General features: G+C 42.5%; 7 protein-coding genes across 7 annotated transcripts; 4 read left to right on the top strand and 3 right to left on the bottom strand.

Annotated features, from left to right (window-relative positions):
* Positions 1-32: 32 nt before the first annotated feature.
* On the bottom strand, positions 33-2,567 carry EAE98_008000 (uncharacterized protein; the record flags this gene model as incomplete). The annotated part of the gene is made up of 5 exons (XM_038955623.1): positions 1,689-2,567; positions 1,422-1,635; positions 1,271-1,293; positions 717-1,129; positions 33-480 (listed from the first exon to the last, which is right to left on the bottom strand). The coding sequence occupies exons 1-5, from the start codon at positions 1,872-1,874 to the stop codon at positions 33-35; spliced, it is 1,284 nt and encodes a 427-aa protein (XP_038807917.1). The 5' UTR covers positions 1,875-2,567.
* A 305-nt stretch (positions 2,568-2,872) lies between these two features.
* EAE98_007999 (uncharacterized protein) lies at positions 2,873-5,072 on the top strand (the record flags this gene model as incomplete). The annotated part of the gene is made up of 2 exons (XM_038955622.1): positions 2,873-3,301; positions 3,351-5,072. The coding sequence occupies 2 exons, from the start codon at positions 2,873-2,875 to the stop codon at positions 5,070-5,072; spliced, it is 2,151 nt and encodes a 716-aa protein (XP_038807916.1).
* A 1,550-nt stretch (positions 5,073-6,622) lies between these two features.
* On the top strand, positions 6,623-7,093 carry EAE98_007998 (uncharacterized protein; the record flags this gene model as incomplete). Its single annotated transcript, XM_038955621.1, has 1 exon — positions 6,623-7,093. The coding sequence occupies one exon, from the start codon at positions 6,623-6,625 to the stop codon at positions 7,091-7,093; it is 471 nt and encodes a 156-aa protein (XP_038807915.1).
* Positions 7,094-8,918: 1,825 nt separating this feature from the next.
* Positions 8,919-10,571, top strand: EAE98_007997 (uncharacterized protein; the record flags this gene model as incomplete). The annotated part of the gene is made up of 1 exon (XM_038955620.1): positions 8,919-10,571. One exon carries the CDS (start codon positions 8,919-8,921, stop codon positions 10,569-10,571), a length of 1,653 nt encoding a protein of 550 aa, XP_038807914.1.
* A 2,540-nt stretch (positions 10,572-13,111) lies between these two features.
* Positions 13,112-13,471, top strand: EAE98_007996 (uncharacterized protein; the record flags this gene model as incomplete). The annotated part of the gene is made up of 2 exons (XM_038955619.1): positions 13,112-13,387; positions 13,457-13,471. 2 exons carry the CDS (start codon positions 13,112-13,114, stop codon positions 13,469-13,471), a joined length of 291 nt encoding a protein of 96 aa, XP_038807913.1.
* An 830-nt stretch (positions 13,472-14,301) lies between these two features.
* Positions 14,302-16,268, bottom strand: EAE98_007995 (uncharacterized protein; the record flags this gene model as incomplete). The annotated part of the gene is made up of 6 exons (XM_038955618.1): positions 14,302-14,519; positions 14,591-15,228; positions 15,278-15,413; positions 15,660-15,774; positions 16,044-16,058; positions 16,245-16,268. The coding sequence occupies 6 exons, from the start codon at positions 16,266-16,268 to the stop codon at positions 14,302-14,304; spliced, it is 1,146 nt and encodes a 381-aa protein (XP_038807912.1).
* A 2,854-nt stretch (positions 16,269-19,122) lies between these two features.
* EAE98_007994 (uncharacterized protein) lies at positions 19,123-20,436 on the bottom strand (the record flags this gene model as incomplete). The annotated part of the gene is made up of 1 exon (XM_038955617.1): positions 19,123-20,436. The coding sequence occupies one exon, from the start codon at positions 20,434-20,436 to the stop codon at positions 19,123-19,125; it is 1,314 nt and encodes a 437-aa protein (XP_038807911.1).
* Between the last annotated feature and the right edge of the window lie 1,593 nt (positions 20,437-22,029).

Below are 22,029 nucleotides of genomic sequence, written 5' to 3'. Positions count from 1 at the left end.
GAGGATAGTACACACATACGTCTTGAAAACCATCAAAATACGTCTGGGTTTCCAGGTAGTGTGGCGTTCCAATATTTGCGATGAAGAAGAAGTGTAGCTTTATAGTAAAACTTTTGAAGGAAGAATTTTTCGGCAAAATTGGATGGGGTCTCGTGAGCCATTTGAGAAAGAGTGCCAAGTTGGAGATGCGAGGGAATCTGATCGTGGTATTTTTTGAGCATTTCGTCCAGTCTGATTACTTCGGTATATGGTTGGGGTTCGACGGTGTGAAGAAATTCAATGACATAGCCGTAGGCACGCATAATTCGAGATTGGACGCGTTGGTAACAATTGTGTGTGCTTTCATCATCAGGCCGGGATGGGGGGAGAATGGTCATGTCTTCGGAAAGCTCTTCTAGGCGCAGGTTGCGGGGTTCTTTGTAATCGCACTCAGCGAGCTTGATGGATTTTGGAAGTCCGATTTGAACGGAGAAAAGTAACCTGTGGTTCAATTTTAGCATTATGCGGTGTTGAGTGTGGGCAATCATCGTATGAACCATATGCACCTCAGAACTTCAGCTAGCCTCAGGTTTATACTCAAAGAAGTTGTAACGAAAGATTGCCAATGCTCGAATTGACAAAATCGGGAACACATCGTAAATTCCTTTCGTACTTCCCGCCCACCAGGCCAGCAAAGTATTATGTGATTGGAAAGTCCCCAAACAAAAGTTACCTACTCATGCTGTGTAATAATCAGCCAAACGCGACGTCTCATTTCACCCTCATACACACTGAGACCAGAATGCTGATCCGGATCACGATGACATCCTTGTTGTAGGGCTAGACGCATAATATTCCCGGATAAAAGCCAAGTACCCATATCACCATCTCGTTCATATGCATACTCAATGAAAGCGTAACATAGCATGGTTTCTATTATCAAGTAGACAGGTCTTGTGACATCAGCTGTTATGAGACACTGGGCGGTGCGGATACGATAAAGGTCTATGACTGTCGCTAATGTATCTTGATATTCAGGAGGCATGTCATTATTACGGGCATAGGATTGCAGGGCCAAACACATGGTTGAGAAATATAGACCAATCCAGACGATTCGAGCCTTTTGAGGCACTTCCCAGAAACTTTTAATCTATGGGATAGGTCAGCTGATGAAATTCACGAAATCGAGGTTCCAATTGCTGAAATTCAGTCCTCTAACGAGATATCCCTGACAAAATGCTCTTTGAAACATGCAATCGTATTTGAAGATAAGAAATCTTTTGTATCAGACCTGTTTGTCCAAACTATTGGCGACTTTAAATATTATGGGGAAAATTCACCTGCTTCATATAAGTTGTTTTGTGTAACAAATCTTTATTATTCGTGAGCTTCCTTGATACACCCATCCGGTATAGATATAGTTCTGGTCAGTGGCCACTTACAACATGCTGGTATGGAAGGGTTATAACTTTCAAAGAACCGTTCAATAAGCTTATATGCCTCTTTCCTGGAAGGTAAAGATGCAAGTATCGATGCGCGATCAGGTGGTTCAGTAAGACTCCCTGATAGACTTGGTCGATATGAAGCTGTTGCTGGTGGCAATGATGTCTCGAATCGATCGTGTTCATCAATCCATGCATCTTTCATTTCTCCGAGCTATTTGAAGTTTCAGCAGGGAGGCATTTATGTTAGATTATCTTCTTGCTCACATCGTGGAGAATCGAATCCCAATGTGTACTCTTTGTATCGACAGAAGATTTTTGGCCACCTGCTTGACCGGCATGATCATCATTATTCTCTCCGAGACTTAGAGGGAGAGGAGAGATGTTGTTCTTTTTCTCCCTAGAAATTACAGATAGAATTGAGCTCTCCAATCGATTGATTCGCGCTCTCATATCTTCTTGTTCCGGTTGCAAAGTAGAGAGCCCCGGTAAACGAGCATCATTCTTCTCGGCATATGAGCAAGTAGTGATGGCTATATTTCCCCTTACTACACAGTTTTGGCATGGTTTTTCTCTGTTGCATTTTAACTTTCTGACCCTACAAGCTTGACATGACAGGGGTATACGACGTCTGGCAAGTTTGGTACCCGTGAGTTTGATCTGACCATTAACTCACTCTCCACGCTCTCCTCGTGCGGAACGTTTTGTGTTAACCATGATTGATTGCTGATCAATCTGGGATCATCACTAACAATTGGTTCTTAGACAAAACTGAGACAAAAAACACCGGTGAACGAGGAGTTGGGACAAAGCGTCCACGTATTGTACGGGATAGTTTGTACCCCAAAAGACAAAGCCTGAGGGTTGTTTGATCATCAAATCTTCAAATCTAGATACAGACTTTCGGAATAGTCGGCTCTTCCAACCGGCCGACAAATTCTTAATCGGGGAATGTATGTAAAATATGTCGTGATATATAAGCAAGCTCGAGCAAGTCAGCACGTTGCAGTTCAGCTGTTGAATGGTGGTTGATAATTGGACAAAATGATCTTGGCTGCGGAGCCACCAAAATTTGATGCATCAAAGGATGGGTCACGTGAAACTTTCGTTCGGCGGAATGCGGCGGTAGAAACATGGGGGAATTGCCTTGAACGTCTCTGCTTTATGTGAACCCCTCAAAAACTTTCGACAGACTCCCAAGGTTCAAAAAGCCCCATCTTCTTTCCGTATTATACATCAAAAGACAAATCATATTATTATATTGCGGCGATCAAACAGACTTTTAAAGTTGCTGTTGATAGCGCAAAAGTACAGATCCACCTACCCCAGCAACTCGGAGATAGCTTGACATCCCTCCCCACTACCAGCTATCGACCCCTGTGCTCGTTGCAAGATTCAAACTTCGAGGGACGTTCAAGCTTCTTGGAACTTTCCACTACGCACTATCCAAAATGTCTGTTCGACCAGCTTCAGTAGCTCTAGCGGAAGATGAACATCGTAAGAAGCGTGTTAGAAAAGGAACTAAAAGTTGTTGGGAATGCAAAAGAAGAAAAGTCAAGTGCCAATTGAGTTCTGAGAACGTCAGCGTTTGTTCTGGTTGCCTCTCACGTGGAACGACTTGTATAAGTCAAGAATATCCAGAAGAACATGACTCTTCAGGTGGTCCTCAGCTTGGTGAACGCCTTGGTCGTATAGAGCTTGTTCTCGGTAAATTGATGTCTAAAATGGAACAATATGAAGAACAAGATAACGCGACTAAGATCCACACTCCGGAAAGCATGGGTACTGGTGATGTTCTCGCACCATTTGCAAACAACGCCTCAAATGGATATGACAGTGCTACAACTGTACCTATTCTTTCCCTTTTTGATAATCCTGTTGTGAGTGGTTCTACATCCCACATGATATATTTGCTCACATCCTTTGAAGCTAGGTCGCCGAGAAAAGGAAAGTCAATCTGAGATCACAACCCCAAAATCTCAACCAGGTGGCGAAAAGACAACTAAGCAATGTCGCATACCAACGAAGATTGAAAGGATCAAAGATGTTCTGATGGAACTTCTTCCATCACAGGAAGCTACGAATATCCTTTGCTCTTTCTCCGATTGCTGGTTGTTAATGCATTCTTTGACAAACCACTCAGCTCATATTATGCTAGAACCATCGGCATTTAATCCGAATCATTCATTCAATGTGCCCAGCATCGCAAAAGAAAGTCCCGCAATGATAGCTCAAATACTTCTTTACATGGCTGTATGCTTACAGCAAGTACCTCATGGATACGACGCAAGCCTATTAGGAATTACCACTAGTATCGAAGCTCGAGTGGATAAGATCATATCGACAGTGTCAGGGCTCGTGACTTCGGATGACGAACTTGTAGCTTCTGTTCAGGGACTGGAATGTCTAGTACTCCAAGGATTGTTTCACATGAATGCGGGGAATTTACGTCGCGCATGGCTTACATTCCGTCGAGCTATGAATATCGGTCAGCTTATGGGTCTCCATAAACGCGAAGAGCTTAGTACTACACCTTTACCACCTGGAGGAGTCAACCTTTGGAGAAGTTTGATGCAGGCAGACAGATACTTGAGTTTACTCTTAGGCATGCCAGCTGGAGCGGAGGATAGTGTGATCTTATCTCAAGAAACTTTTAGCAATCCTAACATCGACCATGACGTTCTATTCATCAGAAAACTTACAAATTTGGCTGGAGGAATTATCGAGAGAAATCAATCCGACTATATTCATGCATTTGCCAGTACTCAAGACCTTGACGAGAAACTCGAAAATATTGGTAGGGGAATGCCTGCATCTTGGTGGGAAGTGCCAAGTTACATTGAGACCGTCAGTAAAGATCCGAGCTCCGCCGCAAAATTTGATCGAATCATGTCACAAATCTATTACTTTCAACTGGAATCATTCTTACACTTACCATTTATGGTTCGAGCTGCTACCGAACGTCGTTACGAATATAGTAAATTTACTTGTCTCAAATCATCTAGAGAAATCATATCCCGCTATCTCACCATCAGACGCTCAGGTACGAAATCTTTTTGTTGCAAGGTGGTCGATTTTGGAGCTTTCACGGCAAGCGTAACTCTTCTCTTGAGCATACTGGAAATTCCTCCAGTAGGCGGCGACACAATTGCAGTCCAAACCCAAAAAAGAACTGACAGGGAGCTTGTTGAAACCGTCTTGGGTGTCATGGGCGAATGCGCTTCAGAAGATGACGTAATGGCCACCCAAAGTGTCGAAGTTATTAAAACCCTTCTGGCATCAACCAGCACAAGTGGAAATCTTCGTCTCACAATCCCTTATTTCGGCACAATTTCAATAGCACGCACACCTGTATCCTCAACACCCGCTACAAATATCACCCAATCAACTCCTTCTATCGATGCTCAATCTTTGAATACGACTCCGTCTCTTATACCAAACATGACACCGGGAGACTCGCAGAATGAATTTGACAATTCACATAATTGCCCATGGTCTGCTGCTCAACCTATTGTTTCCTTTAAGAGTAGTCAGTTTCCACCGTTGGAGCCGGAACAACAAATAGATGATTGGTCCAATTTACAAGTGGATAATACGATGTTTTTTGACGGTTTGTTGAACACAGATTTGGAAGGAAATTGGTACTTCTAGTCGGAGTTGTGGAATGCGGAGCTTGACGAAATCAGAATATGGTATTTGTTGCGAGAAGGGGCAATAATTCCAATGGCAAAACGGTTAATGGGCAGAGTCGGCGTATAAGAAAGGAGGTAAAAGTGAACTACAAATAGATACCCCGGCGCGGACTGCGGAAGAGAATTTATGAGGCACTTTGTAATATATGTATTTTAAAAGCAGAAATTTGGGCGGAAAATCAAGAAATTCGGAAGGCACGCTCTTCTCATAGCATAGTTTTCGCGAATTTGTTATATTATCATCAACTCGACAGGAGCCAACTATGAAGGCTATGTATCCCCTCATCCTATATTGTGACTCCTAATGACAGCTGATTTTTGAAGTTCACTCGTTGCTTCACTCGTTCCCTTTAACTCTCCCACGAACATCGATATAACCCATTTAATTGCCACAAGTAGCATACAAATTTTGGTATTAGCATTTAAAATCACTCGAGAATGCAAAGTTCAACTTCAAAGCGCACTGTTCGAATTTCGAAACCCATGTTGATTTGCCTGCAGATGCTTATCGACAGTCATTCTTTTTGCACACGTCAAATCGGGTTTTCAACGACATCTGAATCTTCTGCATTACCCGCCTCATCGCCTTTACTCTCTCATCGGGATTCAACCCAACAATCATTTATCATGCCACCCTCACAAGATGATCCCATGCGACAAATCCCTGATTTCTCGAAAGGAACAAAGATTGGTCTTAAAACGAGGACAGACCGTCTTTACTGAATTACGAGCCGTCACGGACGAGAATTGCCACCGTTCTTTTGAGTAGAAAGATGAGGAAATTTTCATTTATTTTCCTTCTATTTTTGTCTTGGTAAGTGTGAGAAAAAAGCTAGTTTTTTCTTGAAAGAAAGGGTTGTTCTGCGGCGATGAAAGGCGTGGCTCAAGTGGTACAACATATGTACTGGTAAATGTGGCATTTTGGGCATGGCTTTGATGATATATATCAATGTTTCAGGAGTATATCTCCATGAGAGCACGGTATTGATATCGGTGAAGTTGCTGATTCTACTGTATTTCTTAACAATAACCGTTTCCTTTTCTCTTCGGGAGTTTAGCTGAGTCCACGATCTTTATAGCATGAATGGACTCGTAGTCTCGTACCATTTATTAAAGATTGTGACTGGTTTGCTATGGCTTCAAACTGTGCGTGGGATGAACAAACGAACTGGTCATTTCCCCCAGTCATCTTTACATGACTGTAATATCTTGAGGACTTGTATTTATGACTGTGGATATCATAACCGTAACTGATTTGATTCATAGCCCGCATTGATGGAGTGTATATAAATGTATTTCCATCTCTTTGGGAACGAATCAAGAAGTACAACTTCCACAGCAAAACATTCAAATTCATCAAGCACACATACGATTACCAACTTCCACGCAAAGTTACTCAAAGTAATTCAAATTAAGCACCAGAACTCACACAATTTTATTACCATAGATCTAATAGTCCTCACTTCTGATTCTTGATATCCAATCCACGAAGTCTCAAATCTAAAGAAAATGTCATCTTCACAACTCAGGGGTGGCCGGGACACTCAATGTGCCTTAAAGCCAGAAGAACGAGACCCTGGCTTTTCTTTCCCTCAATGCCACGAGCAACCTTGGTTCCCCTCACACCAGAAGGCCTCGTGTGATTTTGTCAAACGTCCACCTCCTAAAGACTCAGCCAGTTATAGGTCTCCGTTTGTCAGAGATACCTTTCCTAGTGCTCATGAATACCTCGTACAAAAACAGCAAGAACAACAACAAGAACAACAACAACGACAAGTATCAAAACCAGCACCGCCGTCTCCAACAGTCAGTCTTATTTCGACATATGGACAAACCCCCATGGGTGAGACGCCTAATTTGTGGGGGAAATCGCATCATAGTTATCGAGACCATCGAGCAGCGAGAAGAGATTTGGGACCGCCAGTATGGGCTCAACGCAAGCCATATGTTTCTAAACCGGCACCTCAGAAGGTGAAGTGAAAGCTGTTTATTCTTTTCGTACATATAGGAATGACACTAATCGTTTTGGTAGAAGCCCAGCAGTGAAGAAGGAGGGTGCTGCTTAGTGATGTAGGGTTCTATAAATGGTCTTATGGCGTAGGTCATTGCTGCATTTCATTAAGGTTCTGGTGAGGTAGTCTGGCGAGTTGTTGATATCACTGGAGTTTTGGATACTTTTAGACTGTATAATATACAATCGTTGCTTTAGAAGAATTGGAGAAGCCCAAAGGGGCCGTTTCACTGCTTATTGATTGATATTGATAGCCTCCATGCCTTCTCAAGACTCTTATTGCCCTTTCATCTCTCATGCAAAAGCAGTATCCTGAACAGTCGTTACGTCCAGTCATTTCCTCCATTACTCACAACGACAATAGTAGTCATGTCTATGATTCATATCAGGAAACCCTAATGTGACTCATTGGAATATCGATTCTAGGATAACTAGTTCTCCTTCTGCTGCAGATGTGCTCAAGAAACCAAAACGAAACAAACACTCGAATGCTGAATAACTTTGGGTCGAATCCTACATACATTGATCAGCATTATTCCTCTCACATGTCTGGCTCACACAATCTACTTACTTGAAGCACTTCAATTAAATCACAAGACTTCGTATCGTCATCGCCCAATCCTCATCTTCCAATCCACGATCCAGTCCCCAAATTCTCAAAATCCAGAAATCACACAAACTCCAAGTGCAATTATGACGTTGGACTATCCTCTCGCCGACATCACCAGAATTGAAGGTCCTAATAAAGTCAAGCACACAAACTCCACAACATCTAATATCGCAAGAAATAGACCATCCGTCAAAAAGCATAAATATGGTCGAAACGGTGATAGCTTCGAAAAGATGCAGATTAGAGGGAGTTTCCAAGATTCTGTCTCTAGAGAACATCCTGGAGAGGTAACATATCAATTCTTTATTCAAACAGAATGAGTACACTAACTTTTTGGTAGAAAGAAAGCGGATGCTGTTCGGTAATGTAGACTGAAGACGGAGTTCCGCATATGGCCGTTTGCGCGTGGTGTCAATGCTGTGTTTTCTCCGAGGATATGGCTTTTCATGGGAAATGTGAGGGTTTTCTGATAGTGTGGTATTTGAGAACATGGATATAAGATATAGATTGACTGTAAAATACACAATCGTTGCTTTTCACACCTTTTTAGGAACCTCTTCTACCAAAAACCCCAGACTGATCTCCTTGAATCCAAACTGTGGATGTAAATTACGCTCTCAAGCATTGATGTGACTATGTTTAAGACTTGAGGACTATATGCCACAATTATCCTATCCTTTCATTATATAACTCATTCTTTCTCATATTCCAGCAGTCCGAGTCATTTTTCCCAGTCATTTCCTCCGACTACGTACTCCAGGACTCATAATTGTAATACTTATGACATTTCACTCCCAAGCGATACATGATTCATATGCACATCATGTCAAGAACTCTTCGTTTATTCAACCGTTCACTCATAGGGTACTTTACACATGGCCATAATCTCAGGAGTCATAAGCGACTCTATTTTGAGCCTCATGGGGTCTCTTGTGACTACACACCAAGAAAATCCAACTATTCATAGTCCTTACCTAGGAATTTGCTTATAGTTTCCATCTCCATCGATTGGGGAACTTTCCCACAATTCATACAACAATCAAGTTCAAAAATCAATCAAATTTTGCACCAACATCGATATCTCCATACACACCTATCTTACTACATTTACTTCGCAAGATCCACATACCTGTAATACCCTTGATCTTTCGCCCCTCCTTCCCACTACTTTTCTGTATCACACCATGCCACCCAATCCAATCCAAAAGTCCAAAGTGGCGAATAAGCCAGCTCCAAATGATAAGGCTGTCAAGCAATCATGGCTACGCTCCAAACTACGCTTTCTACAACCTGAGCGTTATCAGAAAAAGTCCTCCACGCCCCAGGAAAAGCATATTAAAGCTTGGCAATATAAAGTCGCTACTGATTTCATTCCAGAGCCGAGAAAAAAGCCTTCACTAATGGAAAACTCCTACACGCACCAGGAAAAGCAAATTGAAGCTTGGCAATATAAAGTCGCTGCTGATTTCATACCAAAGCCGAGAAAGAAGTCTTCACGTACGGAAAGATCCCAGACTTCTAGGTTATCAGAGAAAGAAACTGACTGGTTCACATTCATAGGAAATGGAGGATACTTTGAGTCTCCCCAAGCGGATCTGACCAGTATTAGGGAGCTTCCTCCTATTAGGCTATCACAAGAACTTCGACAGTCGTATTCAAAAACAAAAGATTCTCAAGACCCACCAGCGCCACTACCAGCCTTGACATTTTCAAAGAAGCAAGCAGATTACTATAATAATCTATCTCCAGAAACGCGCAAGACTTACGGATATCCATTTCCTCCAAAGGCATTTGAAATACCAAGAAAGCCATTGCAAAAACATCAATACAAGCTCGACGAGAATATAAAAGTGGGAATTGGTAAGAGCCCCAATATTGTCCGACCACAGACAAAAAATATTCCACTCCAAGCAAATCCCCCCAAGCCGCATTTGCGAGAGAAATCATCTTCCTCGCAAAACAGTTTCCGATCAGGACCACCCAGAGCGGCAACGACAACCAGTTTCGAAGCGCATATGAAGGAATTCCCCGAATTTGATCACTACCGGCCAACAAAAGAATATCAGAAGTTACAACGAAGTGTAGAGGAAACCAAGCATGCTCGGCCACAAACAGTAATAGCAAGCGAAGTGCAGAGACATAAGTCCGTCGCAGGCTCAATCTGTCATGAACCATCACAAAGATCCTCGATGCCAATTTCGGAAGCTTCTCATTCAAGACCCGGATCCAGCAGGATACATGCGCCAGTTGAACAATTCCAAGCTCGAATGTTAGAAAATGAATATCACAGTCTAGAAGCGCAAGATCGCCGAGATGCATATGAAAAGCACCAACGATTATTAGCAAGATCTCAGAGACCTAGAATACCAGTTACTCCCAGCCCATCAGAAAACATTAGTCAGTCGGGAACAAGATCTCTAAGAGGAGTCCCAATAACGCGCTCATCGCATCAACCGGCAGCAATACCTATACCTTCATCAGCAAGACCTTACAGATCTCGAGCACCAAATATTCCCAGATCCTCAGAGAATAACGTCCGGTTAGAAACAGGATCCCTAGAACGATTTCCGACATCAAATCAACCATCATCATCATCAAGATCTCACAGACACTCAACACCACTCACTGCCAAGCCCCCAACACCACTCACTCCCAAATCACCCCAAAGAACTGTCCACTTTCAAGAAAAGCCTTCGCCGGGAGTCCCAAACACCCTCAAGAAACGAAGGCCTCCCCCGAAATCACCGCAGCCACTTTCAGATAAAGTCAACCCGCGTCCGCCTTTACGACCTTGTTTAATAAGTAAAGTATTATCCTCAATGCGTTATGAGATTTAAAGCATGCTGACTTTTTCGGATAGGGAAAGGAGACTGAGAAGAAACGTCGCTGGTGGAAGATATAACTCGCATCATGGAAACTATGATTCTTTGAGCATAGTCAATATTGCATTCTCATTAGTAATCTTGCGGGTAGGATTTGGCGGGGGTGGGTACCTTTGGAATCTTTATGGAATTATCTGATGTTCCACTTTGAGGAGTGTTGGTACATTGAAATCGCCAATGTCACTCGACTTTAGCATCAGTGTTTTGGATATGAATGATCTGTACAATAAGCAATCGTTGTTTAGATAGATTTCCATAGAATTAATGGATCTCTTTATGATAAATTTAATCTGATTGGAAAGGGGTTTAGGTATGTCTAAAGCAACTCGTTTCAGACACTCCTACTTACCCCTTCAGCCCTATCGCCCTATTGCCAGCCGTGAATAATGACAACGAGATGAGATGACGAGAATCTCAAGCTCAAATCTTCCTAATCTAATAAGGAAATCATGGAAAATCATTTCCCGCGATACAGCCCGTGGAATTAAGTTTTAAGTATAGAATCAAAAGTAGAACTCTATTCTCTATTCGTATTGAAGGTCCCGAAGCCCCCCTTTAGGAGATGATATATTTCCAGAATTTAAGTGTGCAAAGAAGCCAAAGACGGTTCTGACTCTGACTAACAGAAATCTAGTGAATGTTGCGAATGTGACGCAAAATAGATTGTTAGCATACCTTCTGAGTACACTATACATCAATCGACCAGACAGCTAGGACCGAGAATCAATATAGAGATGGACTCGCTTTATCTCCATAAACTTCTATAGGAAAAATGAAACCTTCCAATCAAAACTCCTCCCGCTCTTGTAGAAAACCACGAACCCATTTCCTAAACAGTCACTTCTCCAGTCACTTCCCCAGTCACCTCCATCAGTCACCACCTGAAATAATCTAGGACTCACAATCATCACCCCCAACTATGACTATACACCACCAAACCCCGGACTCATATCATATCCCATGAGTAATAAGGAATATATAATTCCACAGCTCAAAGCTTAGAGAACTTTCCCAAATCAGAACACTACATCCCGGATTAAACAGTACATTCAAGCTCATTAAACTTGACAGATATCAAACGATTTCGCACTTTTCAATTCCAGACACCTCACTAAAGCACCCCAAATCTTCCGCCAATATTTATCAAACCACATCGTCAAAACTCACCCCTCTTACCTCACAACCCACAACTCCAACCTCCCACACCACACCATGTCTCATAAGGCGCGTGTCAGCAAGTTTACCGAAGTAGACATCGGTGGACCCATCAAGCCACCACCAAGAGATTTAATGGACCCACCCCCACCCGTTAAACATAAGATCAAGCGTAAACCTGTTCCTCCACCTGTAAGTTCCTCCACTACCTACTCATATACCCATATATAAATCTAGATATCTAATTTACTAACTCCCTTCCTTTCAGGAAAAAGCGCCAGTGCAAGTAGGAGATGGTTCGTGTTGTGGATGTGTGATTATGTAGACCATGTATATGATGTGTGTGGTGTATTTTGTATATAATGTACCGAGTAGATACTTGGGGGCTTTGATGAGGGATGTTTATAAGGGATGTTTATGAGGGATGTTTATAATGGAAGAGGGGTATTAGATATGGTGTTATTATAGACAGATTTCTTATACACAGATTCCTTATATACAAATCTCTCTATATACAAATTTCCCAGAACCAACACTATACAGCCCAACTTCACAAACCCAACACATCAGAAATAAAAAACATTAAATCTATCACTCTTGATAAGATAAATCACTAGTGTATAGAAATGAAAATCCTCTAAAAATCACACATCAACTATCCTATTGAAACTATCAATATCCATCACGCAATCCTTCTAATAATCCTAACCCAATATGGAATATATCAAATTATACCATTATGTATGATCTAATAATCAATTTATTTTTGTATTTCCATAAACAGTTTTCTATATAGTATACATTACACTGTCAAACCCTGAGATTGTATAACAATACAATACAATACAATCCCATCCAATTCTCAAAAAGAAAACAAGACAAGAAAGACAAGAAAAAAACATACCCCAAACATTCATTTTCTCAATCATGACTTGCCCCCATTCACTCCCAGAGTCACAAGATTCATGTGATTGTATTATTGCTAATATATATGACTATACACTCACAAACAGTCACTGATTCGGAACCGACTATGAGCATATAGGTTCTGCGTCTTACTCTCATATCCATGCATCCATATTCTTCTTTCCATTCTTTCCTGAACTATCAGAAGAATCAAACAAGAGATCCGAGAACGAATTTTGCAGTCGTCTATGGACTTAGGAATTTGTAAAAAACATCATCCATATTCTTCTTTTCATTCTTTCCTGAACTATCAGAAGAATCAAACAAGATATCATCAACGCTTGTCTTCCAGACTCAAATATTCACTCCACTTGAAGCACTCCGACCCCCAACACCTCATCCTCGCCACCTCAAACCCCAACCTCCTACGCACCATGACACCGTCATCCACATCCTCATCCACATCCACACACCAAAACACCCCCTCCACCCCCTCTCTCCCCACCTCAAAACCCAAACCCCTCACAAGTAGATTCACCGAAGAACGCATGCGAGACGAACCATCCCGGCCCCCACCCCGAGAATACATCGACACACAACCCAGCGCGCGATCTATTTCCGAGACGGCACGTACAGATACACATGTCGCAAGAGCGACTTACGAGCAACCTCCAAGGTCCGCTTCGGAACCTGTTGAAGTCTCGTCGTGGGTGAGTAAACGATCCCCATCACTTCGTCAAGAATGAACTCTGCTAATTTTCCTTTTCTTCTCTCATTAGGAAACTCGCAGATAAAGAGATGGCGAAGAAATGTGAGGGGTTACTGTGTATTATTAGAGAATTTGATGTCACTAGATAGGTAGTTTCCCGAGGCTGTTTTTACCCTGGAGATAAATAATACACTAGCATTCTCCCAGATGGGTTTTTAGATACCGTATTGTAAAATAGATACTCATAATCAAATATGAAAATAATCATGACTTTTTATCTCCCTCAAACAAATAGATCCAGGTCTCTTGTGAAACAGATCCCAAAACTAGGTATATCTATTACTTGTAAGAGATTCGACATATTAGTTCTCTGGAATTATTCTCTTCGGAGGTAAATAATGCACTAGCAGTCTTCCACAGAATCCTGGATACCGCTTTACTGTATAATAGATACTCATGATCAAATAATGAAAGAACCATTTAATCGTACTTTCTGTGAATGTAGAGGATTACTTTTCCCTTACAAACACATCACCCCCGCCCCCCTTCACAGAACTTCAAACACCACGGACAGATAGATGAATCAAACAGAAGGGAATCTCATTCCGAGACCTAAGATATAGTAGATAAGAGCCCGCGGAATCACATGTCAAATTGTGAGATTTCCCAAAATACGCATACCATGTACAATATAATCCTATCATCAAGTAAGTAAGTACATCAAGCATAGCCGATCCAAACTCAAATCCAAATCCAACAAAAAATCATTCGCAAATCCACACATCCACACAATCAAATGAACAACTCAACATCACAAAATCGTACCCTGGACTTCAGTGATCCTTTCATATACATTTTCATTTCTCTCATATCTCACAACCTAGCCTTTTCATTTTCCTTCTCCGTGCCCGGGAGTCATTCTCTCACATTAACCACACATCTAATACAATCACCCTTCTTCATATCATCAAATGCTTGGTTGATTCCCTTCAAAGGTTGTCTGTGAGTAATGAACTCATCAACCTTCAATTTACCTTGCATGTAATCATCGACCAATTGAGGTAATTGGGAACGACCTTTGATACCACCGAATGCACAACCTTTCCAGACACGTCCAGTGACAAGTTGGAATGCTATGAGAGATGTCAGTGATTTGTATCTTGTAAGAATATCGGCTGCTGGCAAAAAAAAGGGAATAACTCACGTCTAGTACTAATCTCCTGTCCAGCAGCAGCAACACCAATAACAATACTTTGACCCCAACCCTTATGACAAGCTTCCAAAGCAGCTCTCATAACACCAACATTTCCAGTGCAATCAAAAGTGTAATCACAACCACCATCGGTCATTTCGATCAATTTCTCTTGAATACTTTGACCCTTCAATTCAGTTGGGTTAACGAAATCGGTGGCACCGAATTTATCAGCCCATTCCTTCTTGGATGAGTTTACATCGACTACGATGATCTTTGAAGCCTTTCTTTGAACAGCTCCTTGAATTACACTGAGACCAACACAACCGGCACCGAAGATAGCGACAGTAGATCCTTCTTCGACTTTGGCGGTTTCGACAGCAGCTCCGTAACCGGTAGTAATACCGCAACCAAGTAAACAAGTGCGGTCCATAGGAGCATCTGGGGTGATAGCGACAACGGAAATATCGGCAACGACGGTATATTGAGAGAAAGTGGATGTTCCCATAAAGTGGAGGAGATCTTTACCCTTGCACTTGAAACGGGATGTACCATCTGGCATGACACCCTTTCCTTGAGTTGCACGGATTTTTCCGCAAAGGTTGGTTTTGCCAGATTTGCAGAATTTACATTCTTTACATTCTGGGGTACTGGAGAGATGTTAGCGGTGCATGAAACAGATGCTTTTTGAATACATACTATAACGCGACAACGTAATCTCCTGGTTTAACAGATGTTACACCTTCACCGACAGATTCAACAATACCAGCACCCTCGTGTCCGAGAACAATAGGGAAGGCTCCCTCGGGGTCTTTGCCGGAAAGTGTGTATGCATCTATCAGCCATTAGCATCTCTTCTATTACGATTCGTACAATCTCCTCATGACCCAGCGCCCAGCATCGTCCCCATCCCAATCCTCTTTCAAAAGCATCCTCCTCACCCTTTCGAAAAATATCTTCATCCCCATTCCTCGTCTATCCTGTCTCCCGCTCTGCCCAACTCACCCCTCCATACCCATCGTCCCACCAGCCCTCCTTCCCGAACCGGCAAAAATGAACAGAAAGTTAAAAAAGAACCTACCAGTATGACAAACGCCCGTATAATAAATTTCAATTCTCACTTCATTCGCCTTAGGAGGGGCAACCTCAATATCCTCAATACTGAGTTCTTGACCTGCTTCCCAAGCAACTGCCGCCTATTAATTTCTCTATTAGCTTTTGTTTCTTCCCTCTTTCCCCACTTCCTTTCTCCAGCATTGTTTCTATCTTCTCCCTCAATGCTGAGACCGAGTTAAAAACCTCGCAGACTTTCATCCGCGCCATTCCGCAGCTCCGCAGAACAATTCCCAAGTTTCTGCAGAATCCGCCAATGCAGCAGATGATACTCTGAGTATATTTGCAGCAGGAATGGTAGATATCTCCCTGGTTATGTATGTGTAGATGGGTATATAAAATGGCAGCTAACCTTGCAGGTAATAGTCTATTATGATTTACGAATTAGCACATGTACTATACTGTAACTCCATGAATCTCCCTTTCCACGAGTCCGCGAGAATAGTATGCATCAATCGATCAAGCCATCAATCAAGCACAAATAACCCTCTCTGATTATCTCCCGTCCCCCCACCAAACCGTGCAGACAAGCAAAACAGAAAACCAAACATACCTTTCCAACAGTATCCGCAGGCATGTTGTCTTATTCTATCCTTTTAATTCGTCGATTCTCTTGTGTAGATTAAAGCTCTCAAGGTATTCAAAAGCTCTCAAGGTGTACAGAGTGCGTCGTGTATTTCGTATGTTTCGTTTTGATCGAGAAGAAGGCAAACCAAGTAAATAGGCGTTGGTCACAAATGAGGGGTAAGTAAACGATCTTTCGTTAAGCTTTAAGGTTGAATGGAGCTGTTTGTAAGGTGTTTGTCCGGTATGCTATATCGGACTTCTTTCGGATACTGTGGTAGTTACTGAGTAAGGCAAGGGAAATGAGGGGCAAGTTACAGAACAGGTAAAAGTATATCCACCTGTTAGAAACATTTCATCAACGATTCTATGCCATTATTCCATTGGATTTCCTAATCAGGTATTGCGATACAAAAGCGACGGCAGAGAGTGTATTTTGACTCATACGGCGAGATTGTGCTGGATAGACAAGATGATGAATTATCAGATAGCATAATCTTCCACTCTCCAGGAGTAGACAAGACTTGACAAGACTTTACATACTTCATAGGTATCCCAGAAGCTTGAGAATGAGGTCGGAGCTCATCGGCATCAATTTATCTCCCCACCTCGGGATCTTTTATCCACATCGAGTAACACTTTTTCATGCTCCAGACAACATTCATCAAGATTCATCAAGGGCAACTGAATCCAGACTCTGGATCCTAGGTATATCCTCTTGCGAAATCCTCAAATTTATTTACGCAAGCACAGTACACAATATCAAGATTCGTTTCTCCTCTCTACATTATACCTCCCCTCTCTTCCATCCCCTCCTCTCCCCTCCCCTCCTCTGACCAAGAAACCAAGGCCATCTAGCAACCAACCACCCAGCAAATCTACAGATACCGAAACCCTCGCAATTCGGAGACTGAGCTATGATTCTCTCAGCATCTATCGTACGTATGATCGTATCTAACTTTCCATATAGCATCGTACTTCTTGGCACTCCTTTTGATCTCAAGCCCTCATGCTCTTATTTCATTCTATATCCCATATCCCATATCTAACCACCCATCCCCTCACCACCAATCTAACAACTCCAAATCAACACAGCACGATTCTCATTCTCATTCTCAATCCTCACTGCTCACTCCTCAATTCTCAAACCTCAATTTCTCATCCATACCCTCAACATTCACAACCCAATCAATCACTCCAATGCAATGCAATACCAATATTCTAGACACCTAGCGTCTAAATCCAACCTCCAACAATCCCACCTCCCTTCCCATCAACACTCGTCCAGGAACAAACTTACATCTATTTCTACATCTGCATGCATCTATTTCTACGCCTATCTATATTCATTCTACACACCTATTTCTACATTTTTTACATTTTTACATCCCTAGCTCTATATATATATCAATCAATCAATCAATATATCTACACACTTATTATTATCTACACACTAATCTACACACTGATCTAATACTGATACTCAAATCCATACTCAATTCCATACTCAAATCCATACTCAATTCCCTACTCCCACTCATCTACAACTTCACCATTCCACCATTCCATCTTTCTATTTTCCAATCTCTCTTTATTTATCTTTCTATCTCTCTACCTCTTTACCTCTCTACCTCTCCTCATCACCTCTCCTCACCATCTCTTCACCTCTTTTCACCTCACCTCTTCTCACCTCACCTCCCTCCCTCTTTCCCTCCCTCCCTCTTTCCCTCACCCTATTACCTCATCTATCATTACCTCACCCATCACCCCTCATCACCCCCCATCACCAATCACCCATCCTCCTCCAAACACCCCTTCAAATATCAATACCCATCCCCCTCCTAATACCCATAACCCATATCCCATATCCCCAACAAACCAACTACATATAATTCAAATCTCAATCTCAATATCAATATCAATCTCAATATCAAATCTCAATCTCAATCTCAATCTCAATCTCAAATCTCAATCTCAAATCTCAATCTCTCTCATCAACATCTTTCCAAATCTCCTTCTCCTCAAACCTACCCCCCCCCCCTTCCCACTTTCCTACAACACCAACCTTAAAGCTCTCGTAACCCCCTACTACCCATCCATCCATCTACAGTTCACACCCTCCCATCTAAAATCTCATCCATCACCCTTTCTACTGCTAGCCAGATCTCGTAGACACATACACGCAACCCACGGGTGCACAAGTCGTCATATCACGTCACAAAACTAAAAATCAATCATTGCTGGTTCAAAATGTATTATTTCATTTTGTATATGCCACTCTCCACTAGGTATTCTTGCGCTAGGTAGATATCTTCCACCCATTGTTCGCTGTTTGTATCTCCTACTACAACAAACACACTATCATCATCATCATCATCCTCGCCAACACTGATGCCGGGAGCCCCTCCGCGCGCTCCATAATCCTTCACCCCGCAGTCTCTCTAGTTTTCCCCCCTCGTCTCCAGCGCGCTAGGTACTCTCATAGAACACTGCTCTCTCACCTCCTCCCACTCATTCATCAATCCACCACAATATCAAACAAAAGAAAGCCACGACACTTCAGACTAGTTTGTCGTAGGCTAGCTGGCCTCCAAAGAAAGAAAGAAAGAAAAAAAGGAGAGAAAAGAAGCCATTCATCAGGACTCAGAAAAGAAAGAAAAAACGCCATTCCACTCCCCCATAATGGTATTTGTGATATAATATGACTACAAAGCTGTGCCCCTCAAATTCCCTTTCCATTCATTCCCACCACATATTAAGAAAAGGAGCACGGCTACCGAAATGAAACTTTTGATGAGAACGTGGGTGTGTGCATAGCATAGATGGATGAAAAAGATCGTAACAACTTAAACCGCATCCTATCCGAATTAAAAGTTTTGTGAAATACCTGCACTTTGTTGACCTGGGTAATGTGATGGATTTTCGATTCGTGTGTTTCTTCTCGCTGATACATCACGTATAATTGGTTGACCCGCAGCTTCAGCTCGATTTTGTGGACTTCCATATGGTGTTGCATCAGTGTATGGGTTTCCACCGGCGCCTCCGTATTGATCATAATATTGTCCACCTCCATTATATCCAGCTTCACCTGATCCATCTGATCGGCCAGCTGCACTGTACGAGGAAGAAGCATTCGATGGTCCACGATTTATATCACGATTTCCCGCTGTAGCTGGTCCCATAACGCCCATACCTTCTTCTTCATGGTGATCAACTAAAGGATTGTCAGATCGAGTATCGGAAAGTGCATGAGTCGGCGATCCATCCGAATAAGCCATACCAATTCCACCTGCTGATTGACCACCAGATAATGTTGTTGAGGCTTTTCTTCCTGACGATGCTACAGCTGTAGTTCCCCATCCACGATATCCAGACCCTTCTTCTTCGCGCATTTCGAATGGCCCATCACTTCCACCTGATCCTACGGCTGGAATAGTTGGATCATTGTTGGGGTTGTATCCATATTCCTCCACTTCCTTTCGTCTCATTTCTTCGGCATCCTTACGTTGCTTGCGTCTTCTCCAGAAGAATAATCCAGCAGCAATTAAAGCAGCAACTGCGACGATAGGTACAACTACTGCGATGGCAATTGTTCCTCCACTTGAAATACCTTTACTACCCGAATTACTCGATCCTGCATTGCTAAGGCCGGCTGTTCCGGAAGCTGTTGCAGAAGATGAAGTCGACGATGTGGAAGATGCCCTAGATGTGACGGCCTGAGTAGATGTGATGTATTCGGTTGTGACTTGTCCAGACGATATGCCATCCGTTGGAGTTACAGTAACGACAGACACGACAACTGAAGATGATGGTGTAGGGTCGGCAGTTGTTGCGGGAGTTGTAGCGGCTTGTTGAGTTGTTGTAGGTTGAGTAACAACAGCGGAAGTTGTGGGAGTTGTTGCGACTGTCACTGGAGTTGTCGGCGCTGGAGTTGTTGGCGTCGGAGTTGTTGGCGTCGGAGTTGTCTCTGTTGAAGATTGTGTAGTGGGTAATACTGTAGGGGAGGTAGTTGCAGGATCAGCACTTGTGACTGTAGTCGATGGAGTTGTGTTAGCAATTGCACTCGATGAAGGAGCAACGGTGGATGAGGTGGATATCAAAGACTCTGAAGTCGCCGAAGGGACTTCAGAAGAAGTAGCTGCAGGCGCACTGGTTGCCATACTTGTAGTGTTAGAAGACATCGTGAATTGTCTGACGACGAATTTTCTGGGCTTCCTAGATGTAGCCATATTATTAGTCACCAATCTCCAATTGCATTCAGCCACTCTACATTGAACATTTAGGCAAAATGTAGAGATGGTGTAATTGATATAATATCTTGGACATATCTTACCCTCAGCCAATCTTTGCCTTTCTCGAACAATGTTAACCACCAACTGTATGTGTTGTTGTAGCTGTGGAGAATTACAATGCGATGCAGTTTCGAATTGGTTGAAGAAGGTATTCAACGTATTCAAGCACAAACGAGAGGTGCTTCGAAATGACCGGACGAAGATCGAATTGGGGGTCAAGTCGGGCTATTGGTTCTGGTGTAGTGTACTTGAGTGGTTCTCGTACAATGATTACGAACGCTTTGATTATTATTTTTTCCTTCCGGGGGGTGAGAGGGTTTCGACACGTCGCAGATGTTGGGAAATAAATGGTGGTTAAAAGTTGTATGTATAGAGTAGAAGAAAGAGTTAATAAGAGAAGACTGCAATCGAATGCGTCTTCCAAATTTCGATTATTAAGGCGTTTAAGTTTAAGATCTAAGACTTTGGACCGACAAGAAGAGGTTTGTTTGGTTTTGTGAATACCTAGGTAATGAACGAAGGGGTAATTTGGAAATGGTTGAAATCGGGAGGTTATTATGTTTTTTTGGTGGTTTTATCGTTTTAGACGAATGAAATACGAGATACCAGATACCTAGATAGGTAACGGAAAATGAATGTGTGGTTGAAAGTGGAAATGGAGCTGGAGGCGTTCAGTAGTGGATGGCAGTGGCAGTGGCAGTGGCAGTGACCGTCGCAGGAAGAGGGAGAGGCAGAGGCAGAGGGAGAATGGAAACGCGAGAAGAAAAATGAATGAGAGTAAATCGTTTTCGATCGAATGAATGAATCGCTTTCGGTCGGCACCTCCTTGGGGATTTTCGATTATGTACGAGTACGGTCTTGACGTATAATTTCCAATGTTTTGTGCCGGTTTGGTTATGTGAGACAACGAGTGACACCCTCAGACAAAGATTTTTCACTTCTCTTTCCCTTTTCTTCTTCTTCTAACTTCTCTCAAAATTCAAACTCCACTCACTCAGTCCACTCAGTCTTCACGAACCACTGATGAGGTTCTAAGACTCCTAGTATGTACTCTGTAACTCTGTCGTTTTTACTTTTTCCTTGCCAGGGTTCAAGGTCTCTTTCTCAGCCCGAGCCAACGTGCTACGAAATTAGATTTTCTTAGCTGGCAGCGGGAAGGGATGGCTATGACCGTGATATCGGAATTTGGGGAGGAAGATGGAGGACTCGCTCGTGGGTTGATTGATTGATTTGATTTGATTTGATTGATTGATTATGTCGATAAGAGTAAAGTGCTTAGGTAGTAAGTAGTAGTTGTTGTTGTCTTGGTTGCTGTGATTGCCGTCGTCGTCGTCGTCTTCGTCTGTTGATTCTAGAGGAATGTGTCTTGTGTTTCCATCGAGGGATTCGCTGAGAAGAATTGATGTTGTTCGTACGTACTGTGAGAATCAATCAAAACAAATACATTGTGATGAATGGATGAATTTGTTTGGTCGATATAAA

The sequence above is a fragment of the Botrytis deweyae genome, assembly GCF_014898535.1.
Source record: "Botrytis deweyae strain B1 chromosome Unknown BDEW_020, whole genome shotgun sequence".
Taxonomy (NCBI): domain Eukaryota; kingdom Fungi; phylum Ascomycota; class Leotiomycetes; order Helotiales; family Sclerotiniaceae; genus Botrytis; species Botrytis deweyae.
Note: the sequence above shows the minus strand (reverse complement) of the source record. Positions and strands in the feature narration are given on the sequence as shown.